We start from the raw sequence: 22152 nt of genomic DNA, 5'->3' as shown, positions 1-22152 counted from the left end.
CTAATGCAGTAACTTCATCACACATGTTATTTAAAGGAAATTTCATTTATAACTATAATATATATATAAATATAAATATTTCCTATTTCCCTTTTCTTATAGGAAATTGCTTCTTCAGAGGGTGATTATATTGGTTTTAAAGTGGTTTATCTACTCATGCTGTTTATTTTCCCACTTGACATTTAATCTCCTCTCTATTTTGTTAGATAATCCTTTAGTTATTCCCATGGGTATAAACAAATGTTTCCAGTTATAGAAATGGCAGGAATATCCCATATTCTTGAAGACCACACAGAATTCCTGACAAGGCACAGCCCTTTGGAACTCTTAGCATGAATAAATGCAAGGGCCCTGCTCAGCTGGTCAGTTCCTTTGATGACATGGGCATAGTCTGGGTACATGGGAAATAAAAGAGCTTTGTGAGTGGACCAGTGATTAAAACTGATAATCAAATAATGACTTCCCTCAGAAATGTTCACAGATACAAAGCATGAAGTTTTTGTAAACAGAGTGACAAAGCAAAACACAGGGATCAAATATAGTCTATCTTTCGTGGTCACAGACTCACTCCATTTACTAAAATTTAACAATAGCTAACGCACTTGTATCTCAGTTTTAACAAGTTTTAGTCACTAGCTAGTCTTATCTTTCTTATAGGAAGAGTTACTTGTTAAAGGATTAAGGACTTTAGTTAGGGAAGAATTACAAAGCAATTACAAGGTATTAAGCTCTTAGTCATTAGATTAAAGTTTATCAGGTCAAATCCTCAAATATCACATCAATCATATCACATATACTAAGATACATAAATTAAATGCCCAGATTCTAATGCAGGCAACGTTATTTTTGCCTAACTTTGTGGTGAACTTTACTAAAGACTCCACTAGTGCCTTAAAAAATACAGAAACTTTTTTTTTCTTTTTTTTTTCTTTTTTCAGAAACTTCTTGAACAGAAATCAGTTACCTGGAGAAATAAAGATACTCCAAATGCCTATTGTCAAAACTCTGGAAAAAGAGAATTTCTATCTTCAGTATTTTAAAAATGGGTATCTAAATAATTTCAGGTTAAACTAGGTTAGTAACTTCAATCTTCTCCATTGAGCTGTTAAAATGGAAAAAATTTCAAGTTCTAAATATAATAAAGACCTACATACACATTCAAATAGAAAATGGGGATTTATTTTCTATTACGCTTTTCTGGACAAAAGGAGATGAATTTTTTACTTCTTATTTCTTATAACAAACATTGTAAGGTTTCTTTTAAAAAACATAACAAAACAGAATTGTAGTTGAGAAGATTACTTCTTTATGAATGGCATAAACCAGAGTCCAGTCAAAATAACACTTAATACAGATTCGCCCTAATAGACGATGTTGTCAACTTTTACATATGAGTACTTCTCATATCACTTCTGGGTGGCCTGGACCCCTTTATCCTCAATATAACATCTTTATTTTTCTTCTCTAGAGTTTCCTTTACTTAAAATAATGGCTTGAGGAAGATTATGAGACTTAGTGGCTCTGTGCTCTTTTTTAAATGTTGGGCAAATTTGGGCTGGTTGATAACAACAAACTCATTTAAATGAACTGTGTTTTCAGAGCCCTGGGCTGGCCCTGCAGTTTGAGAGACCTTGGTTCCTTTTGTAGCTAAATATAGAGTCCATTCTTCCACCAGCCCACTGCAGAGGCTAAGTAAGTCCAGGAAATAGATTACATTGAGTGCTACTGTTCAGAAGAGATTTGCATTTAATGCTGTTGTTATAGGTAAAGTATTTCCTTAAGCAAAAATCTCATTTACTCAGTGGTTAGAGGAAACACTGAATTTCATAGCCAAAGTTCCTTTTTCTGTAGAAAAGATTTTAAATCTGCTTGATCACTACCTTTCAATTCTTTTTTCTTATAGACATGCATGCTCCATGATTTAAACTTCTTTTAAGTTCATTTAAAGTCAGAGAAAAAATTCAAGAGGATAAGAACAAGCACAAAGTCATAACAAAACAAACAAAAAACAGTTTTGCCATTAAATTTTCTCCTGGATAACTTAGCAAATATTTGTCCTTTCCATTCTGTTTCAACACTGCAGACAATATATGCATGGCTCTCTGGTGAAGCAATGTGCATATAAGTGACAAAACTTGGAAATGTAGATAAAACTTTTAAAATCCTAGTAATACTACAACAGCTTCTTTCCTTATTTATTCTGTCAACGTCCATTCCACATGAATTCACATTTCGGTTCCAGGAGGGCATGAGCCATAAGCCCTAATCCCAAAGACCACTATCTGTGGAGGGTAATTAGAGCCTGCTGCCAGTATCTTCTGGTGGCAAACTTGTGAAAATCTTCCGGGAGACTAATAAAATCATATTCTGGATTCGGGGGACCATGGAAATAGAAAAGGATAAAAACAAGGCATGCTTTATTTCTGAGGTTTCTTGGACTGGAAAGTAGAAAAATAGGTGTTTTCCTTTGGGGTTTTTTTGTGTGGCCGAGAATGGTGAGGTTGGTATTTCTGAGAGCACTTTTCACTTTCCTCAGTCTTTAAGGGAGTGGTAGGCTTTGGTAGTCCGGCTGTTGACAAAATCTGTCTTCTTAAACTGAGCCTTTGGAATAAGCAAACAAAAAATATGATCAATAACAACATTTGCACACACAAAACTGCAGTTCTTAGTGATTTCCCTCCAGGGTCAGACAAGTGGGCCATTAGGATCTGGCTCTGCTAACTAGGACGCATGCCTTTTGAGCGCTCTTACCTTCTTGTAGGCATTGTGAAGCTCCGTGTGTGTCCACAGGGCATATAAGAGAACAGAAGCGGCTTTGCTTGCCTTGTTGGAGGCATAGCTGAAAGAAGAAAAGGACATTCCGAGATCAGTGAGAATGTGTCTGAGGCTCCTGGAGGTGGCTGTTGGACGGTCTGTGAATCTTCTTTAACTGCTGTTGCTCAGTAGCCATCCATTAAGTCAGGTTACTCACAATGACAAGAGAATCAAATGGTAAGCTTCAGGCCAGGGACCACTCATTATTTTTTAAATATATTTTTATTGATTTCAGAGAGGAAGGAAGAGGGAGAAAGAGATAGAAACATCAATGATGAGAGAGAATCATTGATCGCCTGCATCCTGCACATCCCCCACTGAGGATCTTGCCCACAACCCGGGCATGTACCCTAACCAGGAATCAAACCGTGATCTCCTGGTTCAAAGGTCGATGCTTAACCACTGAGTCATGCTGGCCAGGCTATAAATTATTTTGAAAAAATCTTTTAAATATGTTTTTATTGATTTTTCAGGGAGAGGAAGAAAGAGAGATAGAGATAGAAACATTGATGAGAGAGAGCAACATCATTGATTGGCTGCCTCCTGCAGGTCCCCTACTGGGGATCGAGCCCACAACCTGGGCTTGTGCCCAAACTGGGAATCAAACTGTGACCTTCTGGTTCATAGATCAACACTCAACCACTGTGCCACTCCAGCCAGGCGAAAAAAATCTTATAAAACCACTAACAGTGCTAACAAATAAAGAGTTTATAGAGCAAATTTTTTATATTTATAAGGACTATGTTACAAATCCTTAAATTTATTTATAGAATACAATTTATATTTATATATTTATACTGCCATTTATAGAACAAATATATATGTATGCTTATAATGTGTGTGCATGTATTTTTATCAGGAAAGTATGACTGAAAAATATACATATCCTTCTCTTAGACTGAGTGACTCTATAGGTAGGAATAATTTTTTCAAGTTAATAAAATAAATTCTTGTTGGAACATTTGTTAAAATAGGTTCAAAATGTCTTTGTTCTTGTGCAGAGCAAATGTCAAATGTGTTCCTGTTTTAAATCCAAGTTACCACTGAATTTGACATTGTATTTAGTTTTTGATGTTCTGCTTTTAAATTTGTCCCAAATTTCCTGTTTCTGGCTGAGGAGAAAATGCTTTCTTTGATCTTTTTCTCTTCTACCACCTGAACTTTCTTTTAACAAAGCAACATATCTTTTATTTTTCCTATCATAGGAGTTTGTAAACATGCAACCGAGAATAGAGAATGCAAAGCTGTATGGAGAAGCGCATGCTGGGCTCATTCTTCAGCTAAAAGCCTTTCTCTTCCACACCAACCGGGCAGAGAGGGTAAGGCAGATCAGCAGAATTTTTAGTTACCTCATGGATTTCTCAGACTAGCTTGTTTATAACTGAGATACTAATTAATCCATGAAAGCTATGGGTCCCTAATATTTAAAATTGGAAAGAGTTCAACAGCAAGTGAAGGGGAACAGAATACACCAACCCAAAATATGCCTCTCTGGCACGGGATTATTTTAGCTGATTATTATTATTATTTTTTTAATATATTTTATTGATTTTTTACAGAGAGGAAGGGAGAGGATAGAGAGCTAGAAACATCAATGAGAGAGAAACATCGATCAGCTGCCTCCCGCACATCTCTCACTAGGGAAGTGCCCGCAACCCAGGTACATGCCCTTGACCGGAATCGAACCTGGGACCCTTCAGTCCGCAGGCCGACGCTCTATCCACTGAGCCAAACCGGTTTCGGCAAGCTGATTATTTTTAAGAAAGAGCAGACATAGGGAAAGCTCTGAAAACTGAGTGGAAGTTACCCGTGAAAGAGACATTTATAAGGAAAATCTCCACTTGTAAGGAGTTTCTGTACCAGAAAGTGAGGGATGACTAAATCTTTAGAAAGTCTGATCAACGGAGAAGGCAAGGAGTTAAATCTGCCTGACAACCCTGTTTACTGTGCTTTTCCTGGGAATCCCGCTGAACGGGCTCCCTCTGCCCCGGCACCTTCTGTTAGAGGCTGGGCCATCTCTAGGAGTTACTCAGTTTTCCAGGGTCTCTCCCAAGGACGCAGACGGCCTATATGTTATCAAGCTTCCTTTGTTTTTCTTTTGGTAATCTGTCTTTTTTATTGCAGGGGCGTCTCAGCCAAGAACCCAGTGATACTGCTGTAATTAACCTAGTTATTAGTAACAGGAAAGGAGCAAAGGCAAGGCCAAATATTATAGACATGTCATTTAGGCAGTTTCACCAGGAAGTTAAAGCTTTACACTCCCCAGGGAGCCGCCAGCCTATTCCCTACAGATTGCTGGAGGAAGGCACTGAACAGGGGGCGAGAGAGACATGACCAGTAAAGTTTGGGGGACATTAGAAAGGTACTTGTTTGTCAGTCACACCTGGGAAAAGGCCACTGGCCAGAATGGGTGTGGCCACTGCAGGCACGGGAACATTTAATCCCCTAAACAAAAGAGTTAGCTCTCTTGCTTTTTCTTGCTTCCTCTTATGCTCTTAGCGTGCTGTGCTCTTGATTGACTCCCAGTTTTGGGGCTCTCACACTCCTGCTTCCTGCTTTCACCCACATGACCACCCCTACACACAATGGACTAATGGACTATATAACTCGCTGCTGCTGAACTGGACCCGGCTGCAATGTGGAATGGAAACTGCGGACACTGACTTTGCTTTCAGCTCTACTGAAGCCCCAGCTGCACTCCTTCAAGAACTGGATTAAGGGAAATGGGACTCTGGAAACCAAGGGATGTAATTCAACACAAATAAAAATCACTCATCCTCCCGTGTGAGTCTCAAAAAATTCTTTTTCTTGAGATATCGTAAGGACTCCATCCCCAATACCTCAATTCCCCTGATAACACTAGAAGGGTAGAGAAAAAAGTATTTTTCCTCCCCTTCACGAGGGTGTTATATTTATAAAATTTGTTTATAAGTTGGCTGTTGACACTTGGGAACTCATTTATTCAAAGATAAAATGATATAAATGATAATTGGTCCCCAGGCTAGCCCGTGTGAAAGGATCTCAACCTAGAATGAAACCAGCGGATCTGAAATAGAGAATGTCATGCATGCCCCCTCAGAAGAAGAGAACTTATGAACTGAGAGACTGAGTCCCTGTAAATGTCTGATTAAAGAAGACTGAGCCTCGCCGGAAGCTGCTGCAGCATGGGCTACCAGCACTGTCATTGCTCTGCTACTCCTGAATGAGCTCAAATTCTGGGAATCTGAGCTTGCCTCAGTTGATGTCTTCATTTAAACTGATGCCATAAATTACAGGTCAGCTGTACAACACTTTAGCAAGCAAGGAGCATCAGGCACAGACAGTAGAAATTCCTTGTTGACTTTTTCTCTTTTCTTTTTTTAGACAGGGCATGTGAGGACTGGCTCACAAATGGACACTTGGGGCAACAAAGAAATAACAGATTAGCTCCTCCATATGTTGCTAAGCTACAAGAAGTTCCCCAAAGTGATGGTGTTAAGCAGAGGTAGTTAGCTAGTTATTAATAAAGAGTGTCTAAATCCCAAAGGGGATTCAGACACTGAGCTTAATAAACGAAGGAGCTGAATCAAATATTAAACTTAATAAACTGGGAAGCGAATCACACATTGGGCCTGCTTCACTAGGAAGTTACAGCATCCCATTAAGCTGGATTTACTAGGAGGCTATAGCATTAAATTCATGTACACACTTCAGGGTATCGTGGAGGAGACTTAACCCTGCAAGCAGCCAGGAAGATCTTCCTGGGGGGTGCTGCCTGATGATACCAGATTATGGGACGGAGGAGAGAAAACTCTTCTGCTCAGCACATGCACAGTAGAAACCAGATGACGCAATAGAATTCTTAGAAGTCAACATGGCACAGGGGAGGAGCTTCTACTTGAAGCATGCGAAGTAAAAGCCAAAAGGTGATATAAAGAGGCAGAGCCTAGCCTGGAAAAATCTGGGGAAAGAATCAGGTTGGATAGGGGGCATGAAACCCTGGTAGGTCCAGGAAAGGGATTGGTTAAGGGCAGGGCCCAATGAGAGCCCAGGAGAAATAGGGAAGTGGGTTGGATGGTTTGAGGGACACCTTGCTCGTTATGGAGAACCAAGAAAAAACATGGAGGACTATCAGAAGTTTCAAGGAAGTTGCTGCTAGAGCCTGACCACCCTCTACATCCCTGAGGGTGTATTATTTCTCTTCAGCCCAATAAAAATCTTACCACTACATTTAAACTTCTCCATGCATGAGCCCTTTGAAATTTCTTTCTTGAGACACTACAAAAGAGGCCACTTTCACCAGCAACTTTTACTCCAATGTGCCCGTTATGTCTGAGTACTCAAATAAGTAAAATCATGCAGTCTTTTGGAAATTTGCTTAGAAGTTTGGATGACTACTGCAAATAGTCATTTCTGTTTTGCAGCAATAATTCGCTTTTTCCCCACAAAGACAGACCAACTGCTATTTGCCAGGCTCTGGGTACAGGTGAATATTCCCTGCTCTTAGGAACTGACCTCTAACCAGGCTCCTTTTCATCGTGTGACCCTGACTCTGAATGGGGTCTTCCCTCCCATGAACTTTGCCAGAGGGGGGCTCAAAGCACAAGGGGTTTATACTGGGTGGGGCTGTGGTAGAGGACACAGGTGATCACCCAGGATGCCACAGACCCCTCTGCTCACCCTTGTGTGGCCAAGCACATGCTTGTCCATTACAGAGGAAGTCCATTTGCTTTGCAACTCATTAGAACTGGGCTATAACATTTCTCTCTTTTTTAGTTATTTACAAAAGTAAGTTGTCTTTAACAAGTCAAACAATTCAGAATTGTATAAAGAGAAAAAGATAGTAATCTTCATGCCCCCTTTAGATCCTATCACTCTAAATTAAGTAATAGTAATAATTTGATTATACAAGTTTTTTCATTCTCTTCCTTTCTTTTTATTTTATTACTAGAGGCCTGGTCCACAAGATTCATGCACTTGCAGGGGCGGGGGTGGGGGTGGGGGGGATCCTCTCAGCCCAGCCTGTGCCCTCTCACATTCCGGGAGTCCTTGGGGGATGTCTGACTGTAGGCCCAGGGGGAGCGGGCCTAAGCCATCAGTCAGACATCCTTAGTGCTGCCACAGAGGCGGGAGAGGCTCCTGCCACCACTGCTGCCCTCACCAGCGTGAGCCCTGTGGGAGCACACTGACTACCAGAGGGCAGCTCCTGCATTGAGCGTCTGCCCCTTGGTGGTCAGTGCACATCATAGCGACCAGCTGTTCTGCTCTTTGGTCAATTTGCATATTGGCCTTTAATTAATAGGACTAGAGGCCCAGTGTATGAATTCGTGCACAGGTGAGGTCCCTTGGCCTGGCTGGCAATTGGGGCCGATTGGGACTGTCTTGCCCATTCCTGATCGGGCTTATTGGGGCCAGCCAGCTGGGGGGAGGGACTGTGGGAGGTTGGCCAGCGGCAGGAAGTTTGTTGTGGGATTGCACTGACCACCAGGGGCAGCTCCTGCACTGATCGTCTACCCCCTGGTGGTCATTGCATCGTCATAGTGACAGGCCGGTTGACCGGTGGTCCAGTTTTAAAGGTCACTTAGGCTTTTATATATAGATAGATTATTTTAAATCCTCATCTGCGGATATGTTTCTATTGATTTTTTAGAGAGAGAGAAAGGGAAAGAGAAACATGGATGTGAGAGAGAAACATCAACTGGCTGCCTCGCATACTCGCCCCAACAGGGGACTGAATCCACAATCCAGGTATGAGAATCGAACTCGCAACCTTTTGGTGTATGTTCCAACCAAGCCACCCGGCCAGGGCTCTTCCTCCATTTTTAAATGGGGAAAATTCAAAGATAGAAAAGGGGATGTGGGATGATGTATATGCATTAGACTTCTCTTCTCAAAAGGGAACAAGAAATGGAAAGAGAAGTAACAGAGAAAACTGGGAGAGGAAGAACTTATTATGCTGGCCTCCCACTTGTGTTATCACTACTTCTTCTTAGCCACCTGGGCCAACATGGGCTCCACAGATTTCAGTGAAAGGTATTCCCTGTCCATAGTCCTCCCACTCTGCCTACATTCTGCTGTTCTTAAATCACAGCTGTAGTTCTGGGAAACAAATTAATTCATCAGGTTAATAAAATGCTAGAAGCTCTGGAGTTTGGCCAGCCCTGAATGTTGCCCATGGTCCACAGTGACAATGTTTACAACTAGATTTACACACGGGAGTGGTGGTGGGAAAGGGGAGACAGCCGATGGGCAGGTGCTAAAGGACTTACGTATCGCCTGCGCTGATAGTCATAATTTTCTGCAGGCCCCCAGTGTTTAGAAGGTCCCGGGCATTCTGGTAACTGTTCTGGATTAAGTTGTTCAATGTGTAACAGGCAGAGGCTGTAGTTTCAATGAGAAGCTCAGTACTTGGAACTGTGTCAGGAATTATGGAAACCAAATCAGGTAGAGTTTCTTTGGCTACAAAATGAGAGAAAAAGAACACTTGATTAAAAACACTGTTTTTAACCTCAAGATCCCAGTAAGTTTTGGGTAAAGAACATTTTATAGAGGAAAAACAGCATATGGAAAGATGTTACCTCTCTAATACTGGAGTTTTGAAAGGATTTTTAAAAAGATGATGCTGTTTGCTCAATACACTGGAAATCTTTTCAGAAAGGAATTTGATAGAAAGAGCAAAAAATTTTAAAATTTTCACATTCTTTGTTCGACTCAGTAATTCCACTTCTAGGAATTCAAACTAAAGATATCACTTTAAAAATAGAAAAAGCTTTATGTAGAAATCTTTATTATAGCATTATGCATAAATGAAAAATTATAATAAGCCTAATAGAATATAATACATCTGCAAAGAATTTTATGTAAAATATATCTATGAAGCACACAAATAATAAGAAAATACTTATATTAATATTCTATATAAAAATCTATACTTATTTATATAAAGAATACATAATACTATAACATTAGGAAACAAAATACACATAAGAAACCTTAGAAGCAATACATTAAAATATTAATAGTTGTTTTTCTATAACAATATTGATGGTGACCTAAATATATTTAAAAAAATTATCTGCCCAAAGTTTCTTTAATACGCAAATAATAGTATCATTTTAAAAAGACAGATTATTTTAAATTTATTTTTCACTAACTATGCAAGTTCTTGGTAGCAGGGTTTTAGTTTGGCTTCTTTTGTAGAAACAAGAGCGGTAGTAATGGTTGATGATTTCATTATAACTTGCCCTGTGGTATATAGTTTGGACAGTATGAATTTGTACTTGATTTTTTGCAATAATTATTTTCACATATGCTTTCTCTTTTTCTCTAACTAGATTGGACTCTCCTTAAAAGATATGGAAGGGGAGGGTAGGAAGAGATCAACCAGTAAACGCATATGCATATATGTATAACCCACAGTCAGAGACAATAGGGTGGTGAAGGCTTTTGAGGGGGGACAAAAGGGGAGAAGGCAATGGGGGGAAAAAGGTCATATGTAATACTTTCAACAATAAAGACTTATTTAAAAAAAAGATATGGAACATATTTCTCTTGCTTTTGTAGCTCCTCAGAGCTCTTTAATACAGTGTTGTGTTTATTGTAGTTTAAAACAAATACTTCTGCTTAATTTTATTATTTTTCATCTGAGTTTATGTGGCACCTTGAACTGTACTTCTCTCTCTATGAGTCTACATTGTGATCAGTTACATGAATTCCAGATGTGGCTACGGGTCCCTTGACAACAGTCATAGTATTTGTTTGCAGATGTCTATCTTCGACTGCCATGCCTATAACAGAGACCTGCGATAAAAGGAACTGAACAATGTCATCCTTTGATGACACGTGGGCCCCACTGACAGGAAAGGCATACATACCTTCTACTCAAAGGCCGGAACACTTCCTTTTTGACGGTGTTTCAGCATCGCAGCAGAGGGTGAAGGGCTTAGATCTCATCCTCCGAGGCCACACCTCTTTAGTTTCAGTCCTGTCTCTGCCACTTAATGGCTGTGTGGTCTGGGTAAGCTACTTAACCTCTCTATGCTTGGTATTCCCTAATTTGTAAAGTGGGTGTGTAATAGTAGTATTTACTTCACAGGGTTGTTTTGAGGGATTAAATAAGTTAACATGTGTTACTGCATCATAATACCCTGTGCCTAGTAAGCTCTCAACACAGATACATTACTATGAGAAGGTTTCCTCTTTTTAATAAGTTAAATCATAGAACTAAAGGCCTTGAGAACATGAAATTTCCTTCCACTGAATTTAGGTGGAAAACATAAAAGTAAGTCTGTGACAATCACAACAGAAAATGCTCAATCTCTCTGCAAGGTGTGGTGGTGGCTGCTGAGACCCGGGCTGCCCACAGTGAGAACAATCACTGATGAGTGAGCCCCACCTTCCCCCCCCCCCCCCACCACCAGCAGGTCCACTTCTGTAGATCAATTTTAAGGTGGAAAGGTAGGGTCATGTCTAAGGAGTGAGAATTAGAGAAGATAGAGTCTTTAACACTTTGTATCATGTTTGTTTTTCTGAGAAAATATAACTGTTTACATGACAAAGCGTAACACTACAATATAGAAAGGGCCTCTCTGTATTTCTCTTCCTCTCTTATTATAATACAAGAATAAATTCTTTTGTGTACTCACAACTGTAAACCTATTTTGCCCCACCCTGTGTTCCCTCTCTCGCTCTCTCTCTCTCTCTCTCTCTCTCTCTCTCTCTCTCTCTCTCACACACACACACACACACACACACACACACACAGTGGGCCTCCATAAATACATTCACTCATTCACTTTGGGACAATTAAAATTGGATCTTTAATAGTGAAATCTGAAATTAAAGTCCTTATCACGATATAGGAAGGTTATAGCTTAATGTCATATAGTTGAGGGAGATTTTATGTACAGTCCTCAGGTTACGTTGGACTCGAGGTTACATCGCCATCTCCCATTTATTTATGAAAAAAAAAAAAAGTTCCGTCATTTCAGCGTATGTACATATATGCTTCATGTTTTTTATTATTTATTTGCCACAAGTAAAGGTCAGGAATTGTTATCTTTCTTTTAAATGTTTTTTACTGTTTCACTTCATTACTGCTGTGTATGTGCTCCATGGGAGTGACGTAGGTGCTTATGTAGGTGGGTTCCGACTTACGGCGAAGTAGGAGTGGCTCTCGACGTAACCAGGACCCACTGTAATGGCTAAAAACCCAAGCCAAGGCATGGATGTTTAAAATTCTGCAACAATGAATGAATGTGAATTGAGATCCCAGAGAAGTGTCCAAATACTTCCTGTTGCTTGCACATACTGTACACTGTTACCTGATCCTGGGAAAACACTGTTAGGTAGTGATTACTAATCTCCCCCTGTTTGGAACAGTTAAATGACCAGTCACGGTGACCTGGTGGCACTGCAGGATGCAGGTCCATGTCCTCTGCAGGAGGCCTATTACTCCGTCACCGCACTTAGGTGTCTATTACATTTATTTCTTTAAATCTAAGTGACATGTGAGGATTGCATTCCGGGCCAGCACATGGAAAGTTTTACCTGACCTTGAAGTCTCTCATGAGAAACACAACACATGCATTTCAAAGTGATTTCATTTATTCCTGGCTATTAATACTCTGAACCAAGACAGGTCCTTTTACTCAAATTATATATTTGACATAAAGCCAATTTAAAATTTAAAAACTGTATTTATCTTGCTGAAGCCTCATCTCACTATTGCCCTTAACATGCGGGGCGGTTTATTAGTGAAATCATCTTCCATAAACTGTGGAGCTACTGCTTCATCTGCCCACAGTTAGAGGACCTGCGCCGAGACCTGCAGCACTTCTGCCTGGAAGGCACATGCATAATGTGTAGAGTGCAGTTATTTCATCAGCAAAGTTTTAAAGATGGAGTCAACGTTTTATTTGGGAAAAGAAAAAAAGTCAAAGGATTATACACCCAATTGAAGCGGAGCACAAAAGCCCACAGGAGACAATGGGAACACTCCCATAATGTTGAAAGTGCCGATGGCAAAGTTTCTTTTAGATCCACCGAAAAATTTCCAGGCTCGTTATATTTATAATGGGCATGAAACCACCTGTCCAGTGTTGGGCTGCCTCCTGCCTTTGGAAATGACATTATTAAAACATAACCACAGACTTCAGTATCTCTCATGCTGCGTGTGTGTGTGTGTGTGTGTGTGTGTGTGTGTGTGTGTAATTTTAGAATAATCCATTCCATTAAATAAACCCACAAAAATTTGTTTATAATTTTAGTGAAGTGACTACTTTATAGAGCATTAGGAAGCATACTTAATTTTGACATTATCTTACCATTATGTCATTTTATAGTTTTTTTACTTGATTCACAGTTATCAGATTTTTCTAAGTATTAAGCAAGTAAAGAAAACATTGTTATGTGATAGTATAACATAGTTATCATCCTTGTCAATACAGACTTTCATAAAAAGGAGCAAATATGTTTCATTGTGTTTATTCTAAAACCATCCAGGCTGAATCTTCTGCAGTAATTAAAATGAACAAAGAGAGATGCTGGATATGAAGAAAAATCCTGGTGGAGACCCAGTTAGGAAGCCTACCCTTGATGCCTTGGTGCACAAAAGTCAGGCCTAGTTATCACATTTTGCTCTTTACTCACATTTTCAGCCCATCATTGTAAAAAGAATGCGATAAGGACAAGGTTTTATTGCATTTGTATTTCCAACACGGTCACACTACATGCAGCCATTCTTACTGACTCACCGATTTCATTGCACAGGGAAAGGTTCCGAGACAGATTCCTCAGCAGGGAGACTGCGGTCTTCTTCACACTTGGGTCACCAACGTGCAGCATCTTCCGGGTGTGCTGCAGGCCGTTTTCCTTCTGGACCACGGTCTGCGCTACTGACATCGGCATCTGTTTCGTGGGATACATCCTATAAATACTATTGCAATAGACTTCACAATAATGCTGTTTCTGTCGATGGCTAGAGATTGAGCAAGATGTTTTCAAAACTAAAACTGGGACTAAGTCAGCCTAAAGATACTGTCTTTAAATCCTTATTAGGGTTTCAATTGAATGACTGGGTAAAAACAGTTTATGCAGTGTTTTTTAATATAGCCTTGGGCTTGGTTAGCTACTATAATTTTTGCTTCTGTTTATAAATAAAATGGGCCTGTCTTTGCCTTTCCTTCCTGTTGATCAGTCCGCCCTTTATTCACAGTTTCAGTTCATCACTGTGAAATGAACATGATAAAGACAATGTTTTGGTATCACAGTTGTAGAATCAAAGTTACATTTATTGGTTGTTGGCTTAGTCATCTTTTCTGTTTCGTCTTGTTCAAATTTTGGCATTTTACATATTTTAATCACGTTATTTGTTTCCAAAAAAACAGTTTATTATGAAAGAGACACTGGGCTTTTAAAAAAAGAAATGCATTGCTAGTCAGACCATCTGTAAGTCTATGCTCTGTGTCAGAGGCTCATATGCTGGTTGTAGGACCAGGTCCTCTAGAGGCAAATCTCTAGAATTAGGCTGGTCGCCTGCTTTCACAGGGCAACTGAGTTCCAACTAGGCCCTTCCTAGCACCAGCAAACCTCCAACAATGCCAATGCCTGCTGGAAGCAGATCCACCCTTGCTGCTTGACGCAGTCGCTGCAGGGAGGAAACATCTGCACAGCTTATGTTTCAAGGGACCTGGCATATATGACATATGTTTGCTCCCCCTCTTAAGCGCTATGTGTTTTAACCAGGACCACCTCCCCGAGAAAGGTTGTTTCCCCAGGTTAGGGGTTAACAGGACTAAGGAAGAGAATAAATCAGTAAATCCCCCTAGTGTTACAGAAATGCCATGTACTACTTATGAAGAACTTGGACTAAGACTGTTGGCAATAAGTTTGGGACTTGTTTGGCCCACATCCCCAGGGTCTGCCCACCAGGGAAAGCACCAAAGCCCATACCCCTGGAGACCCACTGACACAGGGCAGTCCCAGGGAAGGCAAGCAGCGAGGCTGGGAGGACATAACCTTTACTGGGTAGGAGAATCTCCTTCAGTCACTTTCTTGTAGCTTATCAGTAGAGCAGTGACCTTGGAATAGCCCTTGTAATGGAACACAGAGATTAACCTAGACAAGATTAAAATCAACAGAACTAGATAGAGACAGGATTTTTGGCAAAGGTCAGATAAGAAACAAGGAACTGTAGAACGTTACCCAAAACATACCATGATGTAATTATAGAGGCATGCTTATAGGATCAAATGGTATAAATATAGATGTAAGAGGACACTAAAGGGAGAACCCAACTATGCTGATCACCTGAAAGCTGCCTCCATGTCATTCCTTCCACACCTTTGGGAACCCCTGGACCTGCTGGGGCTGGACCCCAACAAATGCCTTAGCTTGTGTGTCGGCAACTTTATAGAGTTCTATTCGAAGCTAATTTGAGGTCACCATGCCAGAAATTTCTGCAATTCATGACCATTCTTCAGGGTGTATCTTCTCTGTTTATCTTATTCAAACACAGCTTGTGTCCCCCCCCCCCCCGCCCCCCCCCCCCTACAGATTGCAGTCCTTACGTTCTCCACTGTACCTTTTAGAACAGGGGCTTTTAATATAGGGCCCAATATAGATTTCAGGGAGGGGACAGGTGGCCCTTAAAACTATTCTTGTGTTTATCTTTCTCAGGGAAAGGGCCCATAACTTTTATTAGATACTCAGTCTCCTTGACTCAAAAAAAGTTCAATAACCACTGAGAAGAATCCTCCCCTGTAGCCATTCTAGACAGGAGGCAATTTATTCTGTACAACCCCCATGTCTCAGGCACAGAGGTGGGCTTCGGATTCCTCTCTCTTCCCAATGGCTCGTCTAGATATTTGTCTTTCCTCATATGCAAAACTCTGCTCTCCTGAGTCACTGCTATCCAGCTCTGTCACTCACACAGCATTTTCTTTGTCATCTCAAGACCTATTGGTCCTTTCCCAACATCTACTGGGGGCTTTAGAGCCTTCTCCTCCTCCTACCCATCTATCCATTATAGATGACCACATCAATTACCTCACCATTCCTAGGCTTCCTAAAGGTCAGTTAGGAACACAAGGTTTATGGAGTGGATTTTTTCTGGAATTATGTTTAATGGCTTGCTTCTCATGTTTTTCTATTCAGTGATTCTTTTTAGAAATTACAAAACCAAATATTGTTGTTAATCACACCATCTAAGCATAACAAAGTTAGGAAAATAATCAGAAAAGATATTCATAAAAGTAAAAGTGTTAATAAAAAGCATCTCCTAACTTGCAAAAACAGAGTCCTTGCAACATTGTCCCATGTTGCTAATAATTTCTCCTATAAATCTCCAGGCAAGTTCGATTCTCATAACCTTGGTTCTGGATTAATACCAGTTCACTGTAGGCCTCCTTTCGGGGGACCGGACTGGTCAAGGGTTACACACAATAAGGGCAGTTATGAAGATATCTCTGTTGCTTGGATTCCATGAGAGAACTTGGATTGCAAGAGGCTAAAATCCAACCTTAAAGGGTTTGCTCAGTCAGTCATCCTTAGAGCATAACAAGCTTAAACACACACAGACACACAGTGCAATTTAATTTCTGACATTTTCTTTTAAAAAAATCTTCGTTGAAAGTATTATTATGTCCTCCACTGAGCCACACTGGTCTGAGTTCTTAACACATTGCGGACAGGCCATGAAGATTCTTGTGTTTTCTGTTCTAAGGGTTGTGGACAATCATGAGAATTCTTTAAAAAGATATTTGCTTGTAAGAACATGTAATAAATAACTTCAAAATGCAATGGCTATTTAATTTTAAAGTGTGCCTTTAACATTTATGTAAAACATTTTTTGTACTCGTTCAATAGAAACTTATCTGGCCACTGTGTAAAGCTAGCAATAATACTACTGCTCTGCAATTTGTTAATAGAGCTACTGGGCAAAAGTAATTTATTTTCTTATGGGGACATAGAGCTGGATAAAATGTAAGCCTGAAATCATTAGTGCTATCTGTGCTACAACATGAGGAGAGCTGTTAAGAATGAAACCAACAGCTGTGGCTAGTGTGGCTCAGTTGGTTGCTGGATTGATTCCAGGTCAGGGCACATACCGGGGTTGTGGGCTCTATCCCTGTAAAGGGTGTACAGGAGGCAGCCGACTGATGTTTCTCTCTTTCTCTCCCTCTCCCTTCTTCTCTCTCTAAAAATCAATCAAAAATCTTTAAAAAGAAAAGAAAAGAAACCAACAGAGGGAAATGAAGCCTATATATAGTCATAACTCCAGTTTCTGGGGCACCTACATTCCACCATGACAGAAGGAAGACCCACCTGGACTTTTCAGTTATGTAAGCCAAGAAATTAATCTTTAAAAATTGTTTTTTAAAACTTAAGTCAGTTTAGGCGGGATTCTGGGACTTGTAACTGAAAGAGCTAAGACAAGTATCAGTATGTATGAGTCCTTCACTCACAGTGACCTGGCTTGGCAGAAGCTGAACATTCTGGAACCCTGCGACTCTCTGGCAATTCCTGAGAGGCCTTGAACTGGTATTCATCCAGAATCAACAGGACAGAGAACTGTCTTAACTGAAGGGAGAATGTTTTTGTTCTTACCTCACCGTCTCATCTTTGAACCTAATGTAGGTATGTCTATAATGGCATTACTTTACAAAGTAGGAAAACAGGCATGATACTCACTGGGCCACTTCCTGCCGTGAGATTCTGGAGAGCTCCCAAAGATGCTTCCTGGGTGTAGCTTCGGCCACTTTTGGCGATCAAGGACAAATACATCCGGGTCACGATGGAGTGCCACAGCCACTCCACACCCTTGGGGTTGCTCTTTTCTTCGAGCATCGGCATGTCCTGGTATTGCTAACCACACACACGATAAGATCTAGAATTAATGCCTTCAAGGGATTTCGACAATTCCACACCCAAACCAAGAGACTAGGAACTCTGACTAGTCTAGAGAGACTCATAATTTGTATAGTAAGAAGCCCCTGAAATGGAAATGAAAATGCAAATCTGTATGATTCTCTATCACTTCACTTTAAGCCCATGATGACCATTTCTGCCTAGCAACATCCCATACCCTCAACTTTCCTTTTCACTGTGAGAAAGAACTCAGAGCATAAAGCAAAGGCTGCCCTAGAACAGTTTCTAGGCTGCTGGTAAACGGAAAGCTAAATTAGGCACAAACGCTCTGAAGATAAGAAACACAGGCCTCTTCCCTCCGAGTCCAGTGAAGTGCCCGGGATCACATCAGGATTCTAAATTTACCAGTTGTTCTCCAAGTTCACAAACACCGCGACACCCCGAGGAGTAGGAGAGGTCACATTCTTTCAGTTTCCATAAAATGCCAGTGTGAACAGTATTCCTTCCTACCGATTTGGGTTTAGGATGTCCGAAGTTTGTTTTTAGAATGTCCAAATCTGAATATCTGGGCTGTTTTTAAATGTTGAAACTTTATATACCGTTGGCCATGGTGCATTAAGCCTATTTCCTAAGCAATAGGCCATAAAGCAGTACGGTTTTAATGGCTAACAATGCAAATCTAGATCCGGATTGCCTGGAACTGAATCTCATCCCCTCTATTAATTTGCTGAATAATTCTGGGAAAACTGATTAACCTTTTTGTACCTCTGTTTCCTCTTCAATATATGAGGGTATTAATCATACACACGTTATAGGGTTGATGTAAAGATGAAAAGAACTCAAAATAATGCCTGACATGAGGGGCAAGCAAAAGTAGGTCTACAATTGTTCATATAAAAGTTAATTCAATAATTAATAAATAATAATACAAGAATAAACCCTATGCTTTGTGTACTCACAACTGGAAACCTACTTTTGCCAACCCTAGTATACTAAGTACATGGAAATGTACATACATAACCACTTTTTCTTTCAAAGCCCTCCCAACATACCTCTTTTACTTTCCTGCTTCGATTGCCAAAACACCCAATACTTTTATTGTTGTCCATCTGGATATTCCGGTTTTGAATATAGTTACTTTGGGAATATTTCTCTGGGAGCTCTGTCTCCAGCTGGTAGGAGAGGTTATGAAGAATGCACACACAGTTCTCTGTGGCCTGAGAAAACACACAAATATTAATCAGATACATATAGACATCCCTTTGCAAGTGTGATATCACAGGACTTATTAGGCTTTAGATCTTACAAGGTTTACTGGATGCTTGGACTATAGGGAACCTGGGGGAAGAGAATGACTATGGCCGGAAAGGCTAAGGCTAGACCATCAATGATCACAAACATAGTGCTAAGGCGCTGAGGCTGAATTTCTTAAACATTGGCCCTTCTGGTTTACTTTTTAGAGTGGGTTCAGAATGACTCGGCATTTTATGTATATAACTTAGTAGCCATGTGGAATTGGAAAACAGGAGGAGATGTTGTTTGTAGGGGCCAATCAGGAGCCAATTGCAATGATCAATATGAAAGTTGCACAAACTAGGACCGCAGAGGTAGGCAGCATTACAGAGGAATGATGAACCAAAGGCATTTCACAGGAAGAATGGACATGACTTATTGCTGTGGGATGTGAGGAGAGGCAGTGAGACATTACCCATCTTTCTGTTTTTATTTGGTGGATGGTGGTGATTATGAAGAAAGATTACACAGAGAAGGAGCAAGTTTGGGAGGAGGGAAGAGATGAATTTAAGTTCATTGCTGAACATGGAGCATTTGGGCTCCTTTCAAATATCTATGCAGAGTTGTTAAAGGGATAGTTGGAATATAAGTCTGGAAAATAGAAAAAAATGGGGCTTGATATATTTTAATATTTTTACGTGTGTATGGGAAATCCTCAGCCCAGTAAATGAGTTAAGGAATAAAACTAAACCCAAACTACTACTTCAAGAATACTCTGAAAAGTCTTAGTAAGACAAAATAATTCAACATGTAAGATATTTAACTCTTGCATCACCTTGTCGTCTGGCTGGTAATCTGCAATGGTTCCTCTGACATAATGGACCAGCGAATCAATCAGTCCATCACACCGTCTCATCACTTTCCTCCCATCAGGGCCAGCTGAACTCATGTTTCTATCAGGAAAAACAAACAAACAAAAAGCCATCAGGCATAGGACATGTATCCAATAGGCCTCTGTTTCAAAGCTTTACTTGATGCTTCTTCCAAGGGTTTGGAAAACCAGCAAATTTGTCAAAGAGTGACAGTATTGCCCTGTGGTCTCCATCAGTTGTTCAGTGGTCATTAAATCTGGACACAGCTTCTAAATATATTCATACTAGAGGCCTGGTGTATGAAATTCATGCACAGGATCGGGGGGTGGGGGGGGGGTGAAGGGTCTCTCAGCCTGGCCTGCACCCTCTCCAATCCAGGACTCCTTGGGGGATGTCCGACATCCCTCTCGCAATCTGAGACTGCTGGCTCCTAATTGCTCACCTGCCTGCCTGCCTGATCGCCCCTAACTGCTCTCCCCTGCCAGCTTGATCACTCCTAACTGTTCTCCCCTGTCGGCCTGATTGCCCCTAACTGCTCTCCCCTGCTGCCCCTAACTGCCTCTGCCTTGGCTCCCGCCACCGTGGCTTTGTCCGGAAGGAGGTCCAGACTAATCAGCATATTACCCTTTTATTAGTATAGATAACATGTCACCATCAATAAAAGTCTCTTAAAAAAAAAAAAAGTCTCTGCTTCATTCCAAGCACCAAGATCATAGCATTATTTACTTAATCTTCACCCATTTTTGAGAGGGTACTCATATGAGGCAAAGATTTTGCAATTAAAAGGACAAATGACAAAATAGACATTGTGCAGTAGGATAGCCAAGTTCTAACTTGCTCTGTGACTTAACTCCAAGGTACAGAGAGTTACTTAAATTTATTAGGCCGCAGTTTCCTCATTTATAAAGATAGGGTGCTGGACTCTTATTATTTGGGTTTTTTTGTAGGTTTCAGAGTAAACTGTTATTGGCAAATATTAAACCAAATGCACTAAAATGTGATTATTCTGTAACTAAAATGGCAGAAAGTCATGAAAAATGCAGGGTTTCACAGTGTGTTCGACCTAAGTAAAAAAACATGACCTATAAATATCTTTGCACTTACTCTATTTCTAATTTTGCTAAGCTATGACACCTTTCTATAAACAGTAACTAAATCCACAAGCAGAGATTGTTTCCTAATAGAGAAATAAAGTTTATCAAATATTGGAAAGTAATGCATTTGGGGATCATGTTTCAGATTCAGATCATGTTGATATTCAGGTATTATTATTACCATGTTCCTTTGGATTAAGTTTTTCTTGTTAGCATTAACCATTAAAAAATACCGCCACCCCAAATGTTAATCTCCTTGTCAACAAAAATGGCAAAAGATTAATGCCTTTTGCCAACTTCCATTGCTAAGAACTATTACTATAAAATTTATTAGACTAGTTCCTTTGACTGGTAGGTAGAATATTCAAAGCACATTGAAGACTTATTTATAATGTCTCAATGTCATTCTGAACATCAAAAGAACTATAATTCTAAGAACTTTTGGGGTATTATTTTCTTCATTTTAAAAAATAATATATTTCTCTAAGTAATTTCAAAAAGACTTTCTGCTCCCAAATACTACTTTCAATTCATAATGTCAAAGAACAAATGTGTCTGGCATTATAGCAAGAACTAAAGGAAATAACACACAGCACTATGTGTTCTCTGCTCCCATGGAGATGACATCTATAGGGTGAAACTGATGATGCCTGACTGTTTTTAACCAACAAAAATGCAATTTCATGATTCAACCTAATAGTTGAGGAGATAAGACTAATACCCCTAAAACTAAGGATACTAACAACTTAATGGTTGCTGAATTGATACAACCAATTTTTTATTTTAACAAAATCCCTTCTGTGACCTCAGTTCTCTTTTGAAATTTCTAATTAAAGATTCACTTCCTTACTTAATTTTCACTATACCTGAAAACCTTTGACACTTAAAAAAATCCTCATCTGAAGGGAGAGGAAGGGAGGGAGAGGTTTGCGGGGAGAGGAGAGAAACTGGGGATCAAACCCACAATTCAGGTATGTGCCCTGACCAGGAATCAAACCAGCCACCTTTCGGTGCACTGGACAATGTTCACTCCAGTCAGGCAAAACTTTGATATTTGGTCCATTAAAAAGATAATGAGGAGAAACCAAGATGGCGGCATAGGTAAACACCTGAAATTGCTGCCTCGCACAACCACTTCAAAACTACAACTAGAAGACAAAATGGACATCATCCAGAACCACAAGAAGGCTGGCTGAGTGGAAATTCTACAACTAGAAGGGAAGAGAAAAGCACACTGAGACTCAGAGGAGGTGTGGAAGTAAAGTGCAGAGGTACGGAGGTGCACGCAGAAA

At 40.2% G+C, this 22152-nt stretch overlaps 1 protein-coding gene across 1 annotated transcript in view; it reads right to left on the bottom strand.

The window, feature by feature from the left end:
- Window positions 1-1157: 1157 nt before the first annotated feature.
- PKP2 (plakophilin 2) overlaps window positions 1158-22152 on the bottom strand; it is a 78013-nt gene continuing 57018 nt past the window's right edge. The window contains exons 7-13 of the mRNA XM_081083680.1: window positions 19730-19847; window positions 18714-18878; window positions 17485-17658; window positions 13548-13701; window positions 9063-9252; window positions 2752-2839; window positions 1158-2601 (exon numbers count right to left, since the gene is read on the bottom strand). Of these exons, the coding sequence (XP_080939806.1) occupies window positions 2533-2601; window positions 2752-2839; window positions 9063-9252; window positions 13548-13701; window positions 17485-17658; window positions 18714-18878; window positions 19730-19847 (958 nt within the window). The 3' untranslated portion in view covers window positions 1158-2532. The remainder of the gene's footprint in view (window positions 2602-2751; window positions 2840-9062; window positions 9253-13547; window positions 13702-17484; window positions 17659-18713; window positions 18879-19729; window positions 19848-22152) is intronic.

This window comes from Myotis nattereri (genome assembly GCF_964212035.1).
Source record: "Myotis nattereri genome assembly, chromosome: 2".
NCBI lineage: Eukaryota > Metazoa > Chordata > Mammalia > Chiroptera > Vespertilionidae > Myotis > Myotis nattereri.
The sequence above is the reverse complement of the archived record's forward strand: the minus strand, read 5'-3'. Positions and strand labels throughout refer to the sequence as shown.